Below are 20,344 nucleotides of genomic sequence, written 5' to 3'. Positions count from 1 at the left end.
TCGAAGATGGACAACAATCATAGATAACTGTCTGCTAGTCTATTTGTTTAATGTCTGTTGTTTTTGTATGAAATACAACTTAAATTCGCCTCATTCTTGTCTCTCCTCTCCACCCTTTGAAATAACTGCATGGTTAAGATGGCCATAGCATTTTATTTTACCTGATAATGAGCAAATTTATAATAATTAAAAGTTAATAAATAGCTTAAAATGGAGCACAGAAAGTAGCACTTTTGGAATTAACCTTCAAACTGTAAGTTGCTTTGGTGGGGATTTGATTTGGTAGGTTGCAGTTTTCAGTCATCCAATAGATGACGCTGTCAACAGGGTCTCAGCTGCGCTCCTGAAAGCACGCGCGCGCTGTTTTCTGAGTATTCGGACCTGCAGGTGGCGACAAGTTCACGTTTGATATCTTTGTTACTGTAATAAAGCAAGGATTATGTGTCTTTAGTTCAAACACATCAAAGTATATTATTTAGCTGTGTTTATTATTTTTTTTCTTTATTGTAAGTCATTGGGATGGAGTGGTTGTCATACACACAGAGATATAAAGCAGCTCTCCAAAAATCTAATATCCAGTGAAGATCTTCAGTCCTCTTTTTCCTCAGTCTTCATCAGCGGAATATCAGGATTGGCCGCAGGACTGTCAGCAGGTAACATTATTATCTCTCTTAATTTATTTCGTACACATTTTTATTTCATACTCTTCGATTAGTTTAAATGTTTCTCAAATAAAAACCGTGTACAACATTACACTGTTATCGTTTGTTATCAATGCGATAATTAAATAAATTCTGTCTCGTCGGGAGTTTAAACTTCTGTGTTATATAAACCATAGAAAGTGGAAATTATTTTACACATTTAACATATCGTTTTTACGGATAACTGAACAATTAATCGTGTCAATGTTTAAACAAAATGCATCGTCTCCTTGCGTGCGTGTGTGCGCGCGCGCGCGTGTGTGTTATTTGTGCAGGTGTGAATGAAGATGGCCATACATGTGGACGGACTGCTGGCCATTATCATCTTCTATCTGTTGATTTTAATGGTGGGAATTTGGGCAGCATGGAAAAACAAAAACTCTGGGATGTCACACGGATCAGACCGCAGTGAATCTATCATGGTCGGTGGTCGAGACATCGGATTGTTTGTTGGTGCATTTACAATGACCGGTGAGTTCCAATCCCAAGATCAAGTTCATAAAGTTTAAATGTCTGAGGAATTGTGTGTGCGTTTACAATTAGGTAATTGCCACTGAGTTTCTGGAGTCAGGGTTGTTACATAAAAATCCTCTTTATTATAAACTGGAACTATGCCCTCCCCCCTAAAAATTTACCGCCTGTATGTATTTCCAGCACTGGGTATAGTTTATATAAATTAATGATTTCCTCATCTGCTTAATAAACTATACAGCTATAAATTATAATTATATATTATACAGCTATAAATTAATGCTTTAAATTTAAATTAGCATATGAATATATAATTAAAGCTTTTCTCTGATGGAAGAAATGTACCTTCAGGCTGTTATTCTCATATCAAAATAAAACAAAGTACAAAGACTGGAAGTTTTAAAATGCTTAATAAATGACATTAAAACAAGTCAGTTAAATTTAATTTATATGCATGTGTCATACTGTATATAACAATATAATAACACACACACACACACACACACACACACACACACACACACACACACACACACACACACACACACACACACACACACACACACACACACACACACATTCTGGTTTCCATGTTTTGTGGGGACATTCCATAGACGTAATGCATTTTATACTGTACAAACTGTATATTCTATTCCCCTTACCTACTAACCCCAACCATCACAGAAACCATTCAGCTACTTCACATTTTCAAGAAACATCATTCTGTTTGATTTATAAGCTTGTTTCCTCATGGGGACATCAAAATGTCCCCACAAGGTCACAAAAACACTGGTATTCCTATCTTTGTGGGGACAATTGGTCCCCACAACGTGATAATTACCAGGTACACACACACACACACACACACACAGAGTGAGGTTTAATTTGTTTGATGTTTGATTTCAGCAACATGGGTTGGTGGTGGTTATATAAACGGCACGGCCGAGTGTGTTTATCTGCCTGGTTCTGGTTTGGCTTGGGCTCAGGCTCCGTTTGGTTACGCCCTCAGTTTGGTTGTAGGTAAGATGACTTTATGTTCATAAATTCAGTGTCCTGACTGTGAAATTTTGCTATTAAAGACTCAATTACAGTTTTTTTCGATTGCTAAACGACAGTGGGCACAACTGGAGCTACATGTGCAAAACTCTAACTACAGTCTGCACTACCAAAAGTCACCTGAGCACAACTCTTAACATATGGCTCAAAACAGCTCCGTGCAGCCAAACACTAAACACAACCCTCACTGAGATAACACACACTGTCACTCACAACACACTGAGAGGAAAAACACTAACATCAAACACCAATACACAAAATACTAACTTTATATCTTTACAGTTTTAACAATTTCAGTGATGTCACACCAAGTAATGTTTTCTTTAAAGAATGATGTATTTATTGATTTATCACAATATTTTTTTTTAGAACATCATAATTTTTTAGGGTAAATGAAAATTAGCAGTTTGCTTCAGTTGTCTGTAGTAATTTACGGAATTACAGTAATGAGAAAAAAGGTAGAAACTTAAAGTACATGAAAGGTAATATTATATATAAATGAAATACATATATGAAATTGGAATTTATATTTATATGAAATTGCAATCAGCAGTGTTTGAAAGGCACAAGGCTGAAATCAATTGTGTTTTGAATGTGTGTTTCACAGTTTTGACAGCAGTGTGTTAGCATTTGAACAAAGTGCTGTAAATCCACAGTGTTGTGCAGGTTGCGATTAAAGTCATGGAATAAGTGTGTAAAGTTTTGAAAACTGTGTTCAAGCAATGAAAAATGATCTAGAGTTTGGTCCACATGAACTGCTGCTGTGCAGACTGTAGTTAGAGTTTTGCACATGTGACTCCAGTTGTGCCCACTGGCGTTTAGCAATCGAAAAAAACTGTAAATGAATATCAGATTGTTGTCTGTTTGCTTTGAAATCAGCAACAATATCCTCTCAGCATAGACAGAAACATGAAAGATTGAAAGAAAAATGTCTGAACACTGTTTATTAAAAAGAATAAAAAATCCTTTCAACATCTCATTTGACACATATTGTCTCATCTCTGACAGGCGGGCTATTCTTTGCGAAACCCATGCGGTCACGGGGTTACGTGACTATGTTGGACCCTTTTCAGCAGCTCTATGGGAAGAGAATGGGCGGTCTTCTTTTCATACCTGCATTACTAGGAGAGATATTTTGGTCTGCAGCCATTTTATCAGCATTGGGTACGTAAACACTATGAACATTAAACATAACGTATGCGATGCTTCAGTTCAGGATAAGTTTTGTGTATTTGTTGTGTAGGTGCTACACTGAGTGTGATCATAGACGTCAACATCAACTTGTCTGTAGTGGTCTCGGCTTTAATAGCTGTTTTTTACACACTGGTGGGTGGACTTTACTCTGTCACGTACACGGATGTCGTTCAGCTCTTCTGCATTTTTCTGGGCTTGGTGAGTTTTTATTTCAGATGTATTATGACAAATACAAGGCATTTTCACTATGTATCTACTGTATTGTAACACAATGGCACCTTTGTTGCAGTAGTGTTATGGAGAAACATAATTTAATCCAAACACCTTCCACTGTGCCCGGCGTTACTAACCATTCAGCGTTTTCACTGGACACAATTTATATATTATTTATGTATAATAATGAAAAATAAAATATTTTAATAATTGTTTAAGAGACGATCATATACATGACATTAAAACCAAAGTGCATAGGGTAAAACTTAATTTGTGTATCAGTGATAGTAACATTAATGCAGACATAAATGACCTTGCAGTGGTTTGAGACCCTTACCTACATTCAGATATTCACAAGAAAAGCGTTGTATGTTACAAACCTGTAAACACATGTTTGAAAATGTTCAAATTTAATATAATTTCAACTGCAAAAATATGCATATAATTTGATATTTTATACATACTTATACTTTTATACTTACTTACTTTTTTTATTTTGGCCAGGAACAATTTATTTTATGTCGTTTGAGTAAAATAAGACATGTATTTGTTGCCCCTGAAATACATTTTGAAATATATGTAAATACACTCACCTAAAGGATTATTAGGAACACCTTTTCAATTTCTCATTAATGCAATTATCTAATCAACCAATCACATGGCAGTTGCTTCAATGCATTTAGGGGTGTGGTCCTGGTCAAGACAATCTCCTGGGGCATGTTAAAGTTCAAAACGGTGCGCATTGTTTTGCTACGGTTTCCGGGTTGAAAGGCACGTTTCCTTGAAACAGTGTGCACCGATGTGCAACAGGGTTTGAGATACGTTTTTCTCTTGTTTGGTGGGTGTGTCAGAACAGCAGTCCAATCAGCAGCAACATGTAAATAAACCACGTTGTAGTAAGGAGAGACAGCTCGCACAATGGGTTCAAGTTGGAATGTTTTCTTTCATTCTGGACGGCAAGGGCAGTGACTGTAACATCAAGAAATTTTACAGTTTTTAACATATTTATAACGATTTCATCAGGCTCCAGAAACATTTAAAAAATAACACAATGAATGGCCTTCCAGCTACCGTAGTTGCAACTCTTGTGTCATCACAACAGGGAGTCCAACGCATTACTGTTTCTGTTTAATAAATGTTGTGCAAGGTTTTGTCGGGGCTGAACGCAGCCCAGAACTCCAAACTGAATGTCAGAATGCAATTTTGAGCGTGGCATGGTTGTTGGTGCCAGACGGGCTGGTCTGAGTATTTCACAATCTGCTCAGTTACTGGGATTTTCACGCACAACCATTTCTAGGGTTTACAAAGAATGGTGTGAAAAGGGAAAAACATCCAATAAGCGGGAGTCCTGTGGGGAAAATGCCCTGTTGATGGTAGAGGTCAGAGGAGAATGGGCCGACTGATTCAAGCTGATAGAAGAGCAACTTTGACTGAAATAATCACTCGTTACAACCGAGGTATGCAGCAAAGCATTTGTGAAGCCACAACACGCACAACCTTGAGGCTGATGGGCTACAACAGCAGAAGACCCCACTGGGTACCACTCATCTCCACTACAAATAGGAAAGAGAGGCTACAATTTGCACGACCTTACCAAAATTGGACAGTTGAAGACTGGAAAAATGTTGCCTGGTCTGATGAGTCTCGATTTCTGTTGAGACATTCAGATGGTAGAGTCAGAATTTGACGTAAACAGAATGAGAACATGGATCCATCATGCCTTGTAACCACTGTGCAGGCTGGTGTAATGGTGTGGGGATGTTTTCTTGGCACACTTTAGACCTCTTAGTGCCAATTGGGCATCATTTAAATGCCATGACCTACCTGAGCATTGTTTCTGATCATGTCCATCCCTTTATGACCACCATGTACCCATCCTCTGGATGTCACAAAACTCGAATCATTTCAAATTGGTTTCTTGAACATGACAATGAGTTCACTGTACTAAAATGGCCCCCACAGTCACCAGATCTCAACCCAATAAATCATCTTTGGGATGTGGTGGAACGGGAGCTTCGTGCCCTGGATGTGCATCCCACAAATCTCCATCAACTGCAAGATGCTATCCTATTAATATGGGCCAACATTTCTAAAGAATGCTTTCAGCACCTTGTTGAATCAATGCCACATAAAATTAAGGCAGTTCTGAAGGCGAAAGGGGGTCAAACACAGTATTAGTATGGTGTTCCTAATAATCCTTTAGGTGAGTGTATATGAAGGTTTTCGAATTCTAATGTTTAATTAAGCTTTACTTTCTACAAAATATTTTTAGCATATATTTGAAAAGAAATGTATTTTCTTGCATGTGTGTGGGTCTGTGAAATGCAGGCCACTGACTGTGACAGCAAAATAACCATGCAGATGACAAACGCACCTCTTGATTGCCTTTTGAAGCACCTAGGGATTTTCAAAACACAATATAATTTCAATAAAAATAATTAACAGTGCCCATTTCATCTTCAGGGGACAAAGGTTGCTTCTGAGTTTAGTAATTAATAATAAACATTATTTAATTCCCCTTTACTAATTATTTTATAAACATTGAACGTGTTTTGACCCATGGTAAATCTCATTTATCATATGTTCTGTACTGTATGTAACCTTGTGTGGCCGTTTTTATTGTCATCATTTATATAAGCAACCAAAGATTTAACTTGTAGAGTACAAAATTGTTAACAAGAAAACTTCCTCATATATCTAGTCACTTAATGTTACTCTCAAAATTCACCACATTGATGTATTTACCTTTACATGCACAAAGTGACTGAATTCATTGATAGTTGACTGATAGTTTAATGTGACATATAATAAATGATGACAAAAAAGTTTCATAACAATGATAATTCTCACGATAAGCATGTGATTAATCAAAATTAATAGTGCATAGTGAGCAAGTGTGTCCTTACCAGTGGCCGACCCCCTGTACAAGTTCAAACTAAGATTCAACTAAAATTAAAATATATTTAATTTGTTACAATGTTTATATCAGTTGATACATAAGAAGTAAATGTAACTTAAAAATGACATATGTTAATTAATGATTGTCTTATTTTCTTAAACGCAACATTAATTATGTTATCATGTAAACACACAATAGAGAGTGAAGAGTTTTATAAGAAGACTTGAGTTTAACAACATCAGTTTAAGCAGATGCTGGTAACAAACAACCAGCATCCTGCTGATGTGACAGTAGTGTATACAGTATACTGTGTGTAGTCTCTGTGTAAACATATATATGGGACAAAAAACAAATGTGAGTTAGGTAAGCTTAAATCATGTCTGGATTATAAATTGTTAATGAATGTTAGGGTGTTTTCACATTATGGTTAATTTTAAAAGAACCAAACCCAGTTCACTTAATGCCAGAATCTGTATCTGCAGGTTTAATATGTCTTTATTTATATGTTAAAAATATGAGAAACCAAACAGGGTGAATAACAGTGTCTTCTTAGTGTACTACTGTACGTCTACAAAGAAAAAGCACAAAAATAGTATGTTTATAGATCTACATCACACACTTCAGATGTTTTCTGTCGTTTTCCTGATGACACCGTTTCCTGATTGTTTCCTGATGTCTCTTTATTTAGTGGTTGAGTGTGCCGTTTGCCCTGTCCAATCCTGCTGTGTCAGACATCAGTGTTACCGCAGTAAACAGAGTGTATCAGTCACCCTGGCTGGGCGAGATCGATCCATCTGACGGCTGGATGTGGGCGGATAACTTCTGTCTTCTCGTAAGTCTGTAAAAACTAAACTGAATCGCTACGTAAAACCATAACAAACAGAGTCTGCAGTCACATTCGCTTATCTCATACGATTTCTAGGCCACGTTATTTTTAATAAAGTGACATTTTGTAGTTTTTTTAATATATTTTCAAGACCCTTGTGATGGTACATTGACTTAAAATAGGTTGAATGACATGTCCACCATAGACTGACGGGGTCTGTATTGCTTTTTCTCGTACTTTTAAACTTGGGGTTTCGGGTAGTAAACCGAGCACAAAACAAAAAACTACAAAAATCTGCTTAACGGCATACGTCACTTCCTCCACTTCCTCAAATTCGGACATGAGAGCGCAACTATTTATTTTCCTGATGTTTTGGTCATGGCCGAAGCAGCAACTAAGAAAAAGAAACCCAAGGTTTTGTCGGAGGAGACCAGAAAGAGAAAAAGAAAGAGTGACAGAATAAAAAGAAGGACGAGGATCAATATTGGGCCAGCGTTTGCTTGCTGGCGTGAACTAAAGGTGGAGGAGGGGTTTCTGGCCGATGCTGACTTGGCCATCATGTTTTTGTACTAGTAAGTAATGTTATATTGCTTGCATATAGGCCTATAAGTCCTGTCTGGCGCCTGAAACACTAGTTTTTTACGTAAATTTTACTGGAAGCTACTTGGAGAGTGTAGAAAGAGAGTTATATCATGTGACACTGTGGCGTCGTGGTAGCGTCACGGACCTATGACATGGGCAATCTGGGTTCGATTCCCCTTTAAGGCATTTTTTTATATAAACTTTAACCAAGCTACCACCATTACAACTAGCTTGAAAATGTGAGCTACGCGATCTTTTGGCGTTTGAAAAAAATAAAACTTTCAAAAATATTTTTTTCAATGCGTGCACTTAATCTTTGCACAGCGTCTTGTGAATGTGTTAGCATTTATCCTAGCCCCATTCATTCTTTAGGATCCAAACAGGGATGAATTTAGAAGCCACCAAACACTTCCGTGTTTTAAAGACTGTTACATGAGTAGTTACACAAGTAAGTATGGTGGCACTAAATAAAACATGTCGATTTAGAAGCAGGACACAAGCGTCATACACAGCACCCTGACCCTAAAAGAGCTGGAGTCCAGGGTGGAGCCAGAGACCAAGTACAAGAAAACCCCAGAGGTGTATCCAGTAGCAAGGGCTTGCTGGCAGAGGAAGAGAAGACCAGGACACAGAGAACTCAGGGACAGCATGTGTGACCATAGCAGGAAGCAAAGGGGGCACAGGAAAGTAGGGGTTGCCGCTATGAACATAACAAGAACCTCTTGGGTCTTGTCCTTCTCTAAGGGCACTGCTGTAGCCTCATCTGCCTCTAGGGACGCCTCTGGAGCTGACAGGATAGGTGCTATCCCATGGACAGGAGTGGACATGTACCGAAGCAGGTTTCTCTGGGAAAAGGGGAACGGATGCCACCAGAGCAGGTGCCTTCATCATCAGTGGAGGGTCCACCACACTGGATGCTAGTCTCATCCGCCCAGAGTTTGATCCAGTGGCCCTTCAAAAAAATTTAGGGAATGGTTACTTCCTCTACAGTAAATGGAGAGGCACTCAAAAACAATGTTCTTTCAATAAATTCGGCAAAGTTCCCTTGAGGATCATTACAGGAGAGCTGTGATTTCAGACGTTTATTTAATCAGGTGCAGTTAAATGAGAAATTTATTCTATCTTAGCATCATATCTTCTTGCTGGCTTCATCGGGTAGTCTCAAAGAAGAAGGTTCGAAGTTGTCCTCAGGTCATGTTGTCTGGATTTCTGTAAAACCCATCCATGATCAACACAAATATAACTACAGTAATTATGTTTTGACTAAAAGCTCCTTCCCCGCCTAAGCACACACACACACAGGATTGTGGGATATCAAAGGCAGTGAAGGATACATCTATGCTGCATTCAAAATTCCATCAGATGAAGGTATCAGGAGACACGGAGTGAAACAGACGCAGACTCACTTTGATGTCTTCCTACCTTGGAATGTGTTCTCCGAATTTAACTGCTTTCGGACACCGCCAATATAAGCAACATGAATAAAGTATAAAACCCCCAACCTGATGCCTGCAGTTTTCAAAGTATATGGTTTCTTACTCTGTAATTCTGTATGGCCAGATGAAGTTATTGCAATGGCTATAAAATAAGAATATAAAAAGAATGTTTTAAGATAAAATAAGAATTTATTAGGAATTCTGTGTTGTTTGAATTCTTTATGCATGTATGTGTAAAAAAGTTAGCTGTACACTAATATTTATTGTTTATTTCAGATGTTGGGTGGGATTCCCTGGCAGGTGTATTTTCAGCGGGTTCTCTCTGCTTCTTCAGCCAGTTACGCTCAAATCCTCTCCTTCCTGGCTGCTTTTGGCTGTCTTGTCATGGCCGTCCCGTCTGTCCTGATTGGCGCTATAGGAGCTTCAACAGGTAACAGTCAAAGTCAGAAGATATTTGTGTCTTTTACATTTAATCATTTAGCAGATGCTTTTATTTAAAGTGACTTAAAAACATTTCATTTATAGACTTCTTTCTCAGAATGCCGCCTTTGATTGGAGACACGAGTCTCTGTAACTACCAGCCTCATTTTCAAAAAATAAGGGAATATATTCAGTTTCCTGCGACTGGGGATTTCACAGGCCAAACACACACACAGACACACACCTCATGCATGCCGGTGACTCCAGATGGTTGCTGTCATTTATATTTCAGTAGCTGTGGATATGACAGAATCTACAGGGGCTTCATTAACGTAGTTGATCACAGAACGTCACGGAAAACCAGAAGATGTTTACAAACACATCAAACATGAGATAAAATATACTCTGTACTGTACTGTTAAATTATGTGCAGTGTTTTCAGTAAGATGCTTTTCGAGGGTTGATACTGAATAGTTTAAAGGTTGAAAGATGCATTTACATTGTGACTTAGCCGCAGATGAACCAAATGGCCCAGATCCACTTAGGTCACCATAAGGTGATATTCCATTGGAATCTTATGGTACCGGTACTGTACTATGGTCTAATCACACAGTACCAGACAGTACCTTGGTAATGTGAAAGGGTCATAAATGCCAATTTATGGTAATACATGACTTTATCTTCAGCATTTAATCAATTCAACTTTATTTCGCCATGTATACAAATACTAGGAATTTGGTTCGGTATTCTCCATGCAGGCAACACACAGTACAACATACAACATGCAAATGAATTTAAGTTAAGAGTCATTTAGAAGGGCTATTGCATGGGGGAAAAAACTGCATGGAAAAAAAATTGCATGGGGGGGCGAAACGTACTCAAGTCCGCTTAAAAGGGTGGTCTGGGGTCCGGTTCATGTGAACTCCAGATCAGTTTGCTGCTAATGTGAGCGCAATCGTACCAAATCGCGGAAGTGAACCACTGTTAATTACGTATTATATGGAATGTCCCACCAAAACAGACGTATGTGTTTGTGTGCGTGCACTTACCTTGACAATAAAATGCATAGAATGCTTGCTTGAGTTTTGTTCTTATTTTTTTAAACCTTTGGTTTTTTTTTCAAAAAAATAATACAGACACACACTTTCGTCTGTCTGCCGCAAACATACTAAAGTCGTTTCGATGACAACGGTCTGTCCGCCGACGTCAATTTTTGCGGAGGCATTCAGAAATCATCTCTCTGCTTGCAAAGTTAGTCAATCACGCTTGTCGTCTTCTCGTTTACAGCGGTTGCCAAGCAACATGAGAACATGCCGGCTGCAGCTTGATGATGCAAGCGTACCGCGGTTCGGATGCAAAAATAATATGTGAACACAGTCCATGGGGGGCATGGGGAGGGGGGAGCAATCGAACTCGGGTTCGGACCAGGCAATCGCACCAAATGTGAAACCGTCCTAAAAAACTTTATTTGGTGCTTTAGTTAATGCTTCAAAGTTACAATGATGTAATGCAGCCTCACGTGCAAGGGAGAGCGTGTGCCGTGTACGGCACAGTGTTCCTTATCAGGTTAAAGTTTGGAATCAATGAGCCAATTAGTAGATTTGCTTCTTCACTATAATTTTCTTGCTTTCTTAATTGTAGAATTAAGAACTGAACAATAAGTTAGCACAGGCTAATTATTTTCATACCAATAACATTGAACTGTTAAGAGTACATTTTTTTAAATGTATATTTGAGTGAATAAGCACTAACACAAACTAAACTAAAACAGGATCTGCAGCAAAACTTGACTCATGTAAATGCACTAGTGTGTTATGTAGTCTGAGACTGACAACAGAAATGCACGGAACAGGACCACATAATCTAACCACTGACATGATGGCAAATCTGAAGGAATATTTGTCGTTTTGTGGCTCCTGTGCAGGTTGTCAGTTCAGAAGGAAAGTTTGTTTGCCTCTGTTTTCAGAGTAGATGTGAACGCGCTGATGACGTATGATGTCTGTGTGAACAGGGTGCGCAGTGGCATTCAAAACACGTTCACACAAGAGGAGCAAAAATTGCATGCATCCAATTATTGCAAAATTTTTTGGCCCTACTTCTTTCACAGATTATATATATTTATACTAGGGCTGTCAACCGATTAATATGTTTAATCTAGATTAATCGCATGATTGTCATGAGTTAACTCGTGATTAATCGCAAATTAATTGCGCATTTTTATCTGTTCTCAATTTTAATTGGCCGTTAGTAAAATTAGTGCCTTTAAAATTAATTTGCTTTAACGCATTATTAAGCATTCATTTTGACAGCCCTAATTTATACAAATACATTTAAACACTTTAACATAGTGATTGGTATCAGGATGTGAGGAGACATTGAAACCAGCAGAACTAAAAATATTTCTGGATCAAATCAGTTACCCTGCCTTTAATGTGACAGCTGTAGTTTAAAGTAGCTCTATATCTCTTCTCCTAGACACATTTTTCAACTGCAGCTCTTTTCATCTTTCTTCCAAAATGTGTTAGTATTATAAGAGAGCGGCTATAATAAAGCAGCGTACGCTTTATTGACTTTAAATGTGCGCAATAGGTTTATTATGGATTGTTATAAGATCTTTTTTGTGCAACACTACTTTAACTTCATCACTCGCCTTTTGCAGCAGTTTAGGTTAGGTTAATATATCTGCGTTTTCTTACTAAATTCATCACATGCCTGAGACGGAAACGGAAATTCAAGTATATCCCGCTACCTTTCCATCGATGTACTCCGTGGGTCACATTTGTCCTTTCCATAGGATTACTGATCAACTGCAATTTGTCACGTTACCTTAAAAAGAGCATCAGAATTGATGTGTAAGGTGCTGTATCGATGCGCGTATCATCAGGAGTTTCGATATTTTGAACACATCCCTGTGAGACGGATAATCTTCAACATCAAATTGAAGCTGAGATGTCTAAAATTCAAGCATAAGCTTGAACAACTGCCAAATGAAAGGAGAGATAAAAAGAAACTGAGAAATGAAAATAAGAAGTTGGTCAATGTGATTTCCAAACAAATGGAATTCAAAGATTGTTTCAAAACATTACCAGAAGAAACTAATATCCGAAACAAGACCTGTTTAAAGTGCTTTTCATTGCTAAAAAAACAACGTTATTTGGTGTAATACAATGTGTTTGCGTGGTTTATGGTAAAAAAGCTCCAGATTTCACTCTCTTTCTGAAACGCTAATCCCAGCTAATCTATACGTTGTGATCGGCCTGAATACCTCTGAAGTCAGCCGGAAATGTGACGCTCCTTATACCATGTTTTAAAGATTCACTCACAATGCAATGCTAACAGGAGTTAACTTACAGGCTGTGAGTCCGAAGCGGGATTAATTATGATAATGTCGGTCTTCACCAATCCCAGGAAGTAAACTGTTGCCTACAATCCGTGTGTTTGTTGTAGTCCAAGAAAAGAGATTTACATTGGAAATGATAACTTTGGAGTATGTTCCTTTTGCATATCGTTAACATGTAACATGTGTATCTTTACTCACTTACACACCAAAGGAAATGTAAAATCATGAATCGATAAATTGGTGCTCTTTAAAGAGCTCAGGGTTACTGAAAATCAATAGTCCAGGGCTCATGACCACTGTGAAAGATGTGATTAAGGACACACTCACATTGTACTTTACTCTACTGAACTGTACACGACCACGATTATCCTCGCAGTTTTGCACTCACACTTCACTTTATGGACTGTGATGCTGTGCCGACCGATTGCCAGATGACATTGAAGAAATATAAAAAGCAGAATGCTCCAAATATGCTTTTAAGTTTCTGTTAAATGTCATAAACTGATTGATCTGCGCAGTGCTGCTGACGGGGTAATAGTCAGTAAACGGAAACTTTAAAAAAAAATAAGGAGTACTTAGAAAAGGACTCCAGTTGATTACTAGCTAACACTGGCACTTTACAGTAATGTTAATAAATGTGTTTTCCTTATGCATAAAAGTAAAAAAAATACTGTATATATTACATTTTTTAAAGCCCAACACTACTGCACACCAAATGTAAACGATCTGCAATAAGACTGCTAACCCACCACTGTGACCTGATGATGCACCTTTAAGCCAGCCCTCAATGCCAACCTAAGGAGAGAAAGAGATGAACTCACAGTACAGCGGTTGCCGTTGAAGCACACATGTCTCTTTTCACCAATGTGGTCGATCGATTTAAAGGGACACTTCACCCATTTGCATTAAGCTTTGTATAGTTAGAACCACAGACATGTTTTTGAATGGTCGTGCATCATTTCCTCAGTTGCCGCTGAGACATACAGATTTCAGTGTTGCACTTCCTTCTTTCAATGATGTAAAAATCATCATTTTGCGTCATTGAAAGCAAGAAGTCCAATATCTTTGTTGAGGGGGTGAGACTACAAACACCCCTTTTCTCTGTCAAATAGCCACCAAATTCGAAATGTATGTTACGTTACATTTCGACTACAAATATAACGCACTTTCAATACAGATTAAAGTTTCTACGGGTGAAATTCTCCTTTAAAAGAGAAACATTTTTGCATATTAAAATGAAGATTTCCTAAATGTGTTTTGTGTTTTCTATTATCAGATTGGAACCAGACTTCCTACGGTTCGCTTTCTCCGGTGGAGAAGGATGAGTCCGACATGATTCTGCCCATCGTGCTCCAACACCTCTGCCCTTCTTTCGTTTCCTTTTTTGGGTTAGGGGCGGTGTCAGCTGCTGTGATGTCATCTGCAGATTCGTCCATTCTTTCTGCTAGTTCTATGTTTGCCAGAAACATTTACCAGCTTGCTTTCCGTCAATCAGTAAGTTTACAATATTATGAGGTCAGTATGATTGCAGTGTCTTAAACATTTAAAATCGGTTAACTGTAAGTTAATAGAGCAGTTTCACATGAGAAGAACAGCTATTACTGTATACGGCTGCATATATGATCCAATAGCAGCATGTAGGTAATGACAGACATTAATTTACAGAGTCTAACATCACACCTGTGAGTGCAATATTGATTTGATCCAACAGTTTTATGAACAAGAGTATTTTGGACAAAATATTATGGGCCTAATTTTAACGAAATAAGCATGGCGCAGGGCATGTTTGAATCAACTTTTGCTAGTTTAATGAAAAAAAGGTCCACGTGCATGGGGCGAAAGGGTTATATCCATTCTCTTAATGAGGAATGGGTGTGTTTGGGGGCGTAATGTGCAATAAACCAATCAGAGTTTTATCTCCCATCCAACTTGGAACTGTACAATTCCATCAAAACACACAACGGTTACATACTAATTAGGCTGGCACATTCATGATCTGGTACATTCAAGTTAGTAGCTTTTTAGCAGTAGGCTATACCATGTAGTGTCGTCTACAGTTAATAGATGTTATTGAACAGTTTTCAGTCCCCTCATTGCTTGTTTGTGTCTCTTTGCAGGCCTCCGACAGAGAGATTGTTTGGGTCATGAGGATCACCATCTTTGTGTTTGGGGGTTTAGCGACAGCTATGGCTCTTCTGACAGGTTCTGTGTATGGTCTGTGGTACTTGAGCTCAGACCTGGTGTACATCATTATTTTCCCCCAGCTTCTCTCTGTGCTGTTCGTCAAGGGTACCAACACGTACGGCTCCATCGCCGGATACCTCTTTGGACTACTGCTGCGAATCGGTGGGGGGGAGCCCTACCTCAGACTCCCCCCTTTTATCTACTACCCCGGCTGGCGGTCCACTGAGAAGGTTCACCATCTCACCAAGGAAGTGGAGTACCTTGTTGAACAGAGATTCCCTTATAAGACAGTCTCTATGCTGGCTTCACTATTGAGCAATGCAGCTTTTTCACATGCGGCCAAATATCTGTTCGAGAGTGGAACTCTGTCCCCTAAGTACGACTTCCTGGACGCGGTGGTTTCTAAGCACAGCAGAGAAACGATGGACAAGACGACCCTGGTGGTTAATGACAACATTAATCTGTCTGAACTGGCGCCTGTTAAATCAAGACATGGAAGTTCTGTGGCAGGAACCTTTATAAACACAGATGTACTGATTGACGAGGGAGATGTTAGCCCGGACTACAAGAATGTCCACGAGTAGAGACGCACAGTTTCTGTTGTGGGAATGATCGTGAACTTCACATGCTGCAGGTAAAATGAGCAAGCAGCCACCTGGAGCACAGAAGGCCACTATACTGGCAATTCACAGACAGGAAACAAACAACACATTATTGTGATGTAAGGTGATATTTTAATGTTTTCTCTTTCTTTGTATAGAGTATATCTGTTATAGAGCAATAATATTTTCAAAATATATATGATTCACTACATATGATACATACAGTTGTATGACACAGTGTTAAAGTCAAACACACTACAGTCAGCCTGAATTTCATACCGTTACACTCATACAATGTGACTGTTATACAACAATACAGACAGTCAGATTTTCACACCGTGTTACAGTCATACAACAATACAGTCAGTCAGATTTTCACACAGTGTTACAGTCATAGAACAAAGATTTTCTCACAGTGTTACAGTCATAGAACAAAGATTTTCTCACAGTGTTACAGTCATAGAACAAAGATTTTCTCACAGTGTTACAGTCATACAACACTACAGTCAGTCAGATTTTCACATAGTGTTACAGTCTTTCGGTGTTATATTCATACAAAACTACAGTCAGTCAGATTTTCATACAGTGTTACAGTTGTGCAAAACTACAGTCAGTCAGATTTTCATACAGTGTTACAGTCGTACAAAACTACAGTCTGCATATTTTCATACATTGTTACATTCATACAAAACTACAGTCAGTCATATTTTTATACAGTGTTACAGCTGTACAAAACTACAGTCTGTCATATTTTCTCACAGTGTTACAGTCATACAACAATACAGTCTGTCAGATGTTCTCACAGTGTTACAGTAATACAACACTACAGTCAGTCAGATTTTCACATAGTGTTACAGTCTTTAGGTGTTATATTCATACAAAACTACAGTCAGTCAGATTTTCATACAGTGTTACAGTTGTGCAAAACTACAGTCAGTCAGATTTTCATACAGTGTTACAGTCGTACAAAACTACAGTCTGCATATTTTCATACATTGTTACATTCATAAAAAACTACAGTCAGTCATATTTTTATGCAGTGTTGCAGCCGTACAACACTACAGTCTGTCATATTTTCTCAAAGTGTTACAGTCATACAACAATACAGTCTGTCAGATGTTCTCACAGTGTTACAGTCATACAACAATACAGTCTGTCATATTTTCTCACAGTGTTCAGTCATACAACAATACAGTAAGTCAGATTTTTACACAGTATTACAGTCATACAACAATACAGTCTGTCAGATGTTCTCACGGTGTTATAGTCATACAACACTACAGCTGGCCTGAATTGCATACCATGTTTCACTCATACAACACTACAAACAAAAATCAGATTTTTATACAGTGTTACAATCATAGAACACTACAGTCAGATTGTCATACACTGTTTCAGTCGTATAATACTACAGTTGGCCTTAATTTCATTCAACGTTACAGACATGCCCAACTTAGTCTTTCTGATTTTCATACAATGTTGCAGTCGTGCAGTGTTACAGTCGTACAGCACGACAATATGTCTGCTTTTCATGTAGTGTTACAGTCGCACAGTGTTAGAGTCAACAGTATACAACACTGCAGTCAGACACATTTTACACAGTGTTACAGTCATACAACAATACAGTCAGTCAGATTTTTATACAGTGTTACAGTCATACAACACTACAGTCAGTCAGATTCTCACACAGTGTTACAGTCCTTCAACAATACAGTCTGTCAGATTTTCTCAGTGTTACAATCATGCAACAATACAGTCTGTCAAATTTTCTCAGTGTTGCAGTCATACAACAATACATTAAGTCAGATTCTTACACAGTGTTACAGTCACAACACTACAATCAGTCAGATTCTCACAGTGTTACAGCCATACAACACTACAGTCAGACACATTTTTACACTGTGTTACTGTCATACAACAATATAGTCAGTCAGATTTGTATACAGTGTTACAGTCATACAACACTACAGTCAGTCAGATTCTCACACAGTGTTACTGTCATACAACACTACAGTCTGACACATTTTACACAGTGTTACAGTCATACAACAATACAGTCTGTCAGATTTTCATGCAGTGTTACAGTCACAACACTACAGTCAGACAGATTTTCAGTATTACAGTCATACAAATCTGACAGACTGTAGTGTTGTGACTGTAGTGTTGTATGACTGTAACACAGTGTATATTCAGTCGTATAATACTACAGTTAATTTCATACAGTGTTACAGACATGCCCGACTTAGTCTTTCTGATTTGCATATAATGTTGCAGTCGTACAGTGTTATAGTCGTACAGCACTACAAATCTGTCTGATTTTCATATAGTGTTACAGTCTTACAGTGTTAGAGTAGTACAACACTACAGTCTGTCTGATTTTCATACAGTGGTACAGTCGTACAGTAAAGTCATGCGGGTCCACAATCAAATATTTCTCTAACCTTATTCTGTGTAACATTTCAGTGTTTGTTTAAAATGTAAGTGCATTTTATTTATGATTATGGCTTTAGTAAAACACTAATGAATGTAGGTGTGTATTTCATGTTTCCAGCATCACTGTGTATAGAGGATGTCTTACATTGTATGTTGACTAACAAAAGATTATTTGTTGTATTCTGTTTTGTGTTGTATACTATTTTTGTGTGAAATATAAAGTCTATTTTTGTGCAGTAATTAGATATGTCCTATATCTAGCATATACAAAAGCATCTTTAGAGATCAGTGGTATAAGATTTTGATGAGCATTTCTGAATATGTTTAGAAAATAAACAGTTGCTTAACCTTTAAGGTTATGTGTGTTTTTTATAGCAAATGATTTCAGAGGAAGAGGCTGTTTACACTTGGCATTAACATGCGTTTTCGTCGATCGGATCACAAGTGGACGACGTTAATGCCAGGTGTAAACGGTGTTCAAAACGTTTTGAACGCGTCCACTTTCGACCACTTTCAACCACATTCAGAGGTAGTCGAAACCACTTTCGATCGGATCGCTTTGGAGTTGCGGAACGCAATGTGGTTGAATGCGTTCGAACAGCCACATGTGACCGCCTTCTCTCCGCCCATTTCTCTAATCTGAGGTATTAAACACTAATTTTACGTCTTTTTTGACTTCTGCAGTGAACATACGGTGAACAGCGCTATTTTAAGCCTTTCATTGATAAAACTACTGCGGGGTGTTCTCCGTAGTTTCGTTTTGAAAGCGTGAAAGTTGCGCGATCCTATTTCATCAATTGCGCTGAAAATTCAGAGAAAGCTCCAACAAATAAACGTACAAAACACTGTGCAGCATGTATACTTGCTAAACAAGCAGCGGGCTCCGACATAATATAAGTTTGCGTCCATATAAACTCATAATTACTCCCGCTCGCGTTTGAATGACAGCAAAGAGACTCGCCCACCGTCTCACAGACCACCCCCTCACAGTATTCAGGACAGATGCGGTCGAAAGTGGACAAAAGAGACGGATTTAAATACCAGGTGTAAACGCAATGTGTCTCTCTCATCCACTTGTAATCCGATCGATGAAAACACATCTTAATACCAAGTGTAAACAGCCTCGAAAAGGTGCATACATAGAATTATAAGCATGTTTGGTTGTCTCTATATACTAACACTATATTTTTTTGAATCGTTGCTCTCATTGGGTGCTGAGGTGTTAATTCAATTTGTTCTGAAGCATACATGCTATTAGCCACATTTCATTTTCACTGAAGTGCCACACACTATCACACACTGCACTAAACATGAGGCGAAGAGGCTGCATGTATAGTTTGTCAGGGTAGTTTCATAGATAATCACAAGATAATTGCATGAAAAGCATAACACACAAATAATAAACTAAAGAACTACAAATACCATGGACCTAACTACAACAGGAAGTGACAACATGAACATAATAGTTTTCAAAATGAAATACATTTGAGCAGTTTCTCCCAAGCCTTCTCTGAATCATTTAGATGTTCATTGGTAAACTTCAGACGGGTCTGTACATGTGCATTCAGCCGGATTTCAGTCTATTGCAGTGATATGTGTTACCAGTGATTTGCTTAGGACTGTGGCCTCAACTGTCTTGAGATCATTAAAAAGCTCCTCTTGGGTAGTTCTGGGCTGACATCTCACCTTTCTCATGATCATCTTTCCTCCATGAGGTGAGATCCTACATGGAGCTTTAGATCAAGGGCGATTGATGGTTATATGTGTTTCTGAATAATTGCCCACACAGTTTTGTCCTTCTCACCAATGGTCTTCTAGCTCATTTCAGCCTTGTGCAGGTCTACAATTTTGACCCTGACGTCATTCGACAGCTCTTTGGTCTTGTCTATTCTGGTGGAGGGGTTGGAAAGGAAGATACAGATTCTGTGAACTTCAATTTCTTCAAATGACAGGACTAATTTGTGTTTCACATGGGCACATAACCAAT

General features: G+C 38.3%; 1 protein-coding gene across 1 annotated transcript; it reads left to right on the top strand.

The window, feature by feature from the left end:
* The first annotated feature begins 519 nt into the window (after positions 1-519).
* Positions 520-18,662, top strand: LOC135782665 (high-affinity choline transporter 1). Its single transcript, XM_065293109.1, has 9 exons — positions 520-653; positions 977-1,172; positions 2,079-2,192; positions 3,237-3,392; positions 3,472-3,620; positions 7,223-7,366; positions 9,655-9,808; positions 14,415-14,632; positions 15,256-18,662. Exons 2-9 carry the CDS (start codon positions 983-985, stop codon positions 15,904-15,906), a joined length of 1,776 nt encoding a protein of 591 aa, XP_065149181.1. The 5' UTR covers positions 520-653; positions 977-982; the 3' UTR covers positions 15,907-18,662.
* The last annotated feature ends 1,682 nt before the right edge of the window (positions 18,663-20,344 follow it).

The sequence above is a fragment of the Paramisgurnus dabryanus genome, chromosome 15 (assembly GCF_030506205.2).
Source record: "Paramisgurnus dabryanus chromosome 15, PD_genome_1.1, whole genome shotgun sequence".
Taxonomy (NCBI): Eukaryota; Metazoa; Chordata; class Actinopteri; order Cypriniformes; family Cobitidae; genus Paramisgurnus; species Paramisgurnus dabryanus.
This window is presented reverse-complemented; position numbering and strand designations above follow the sequence as displayed.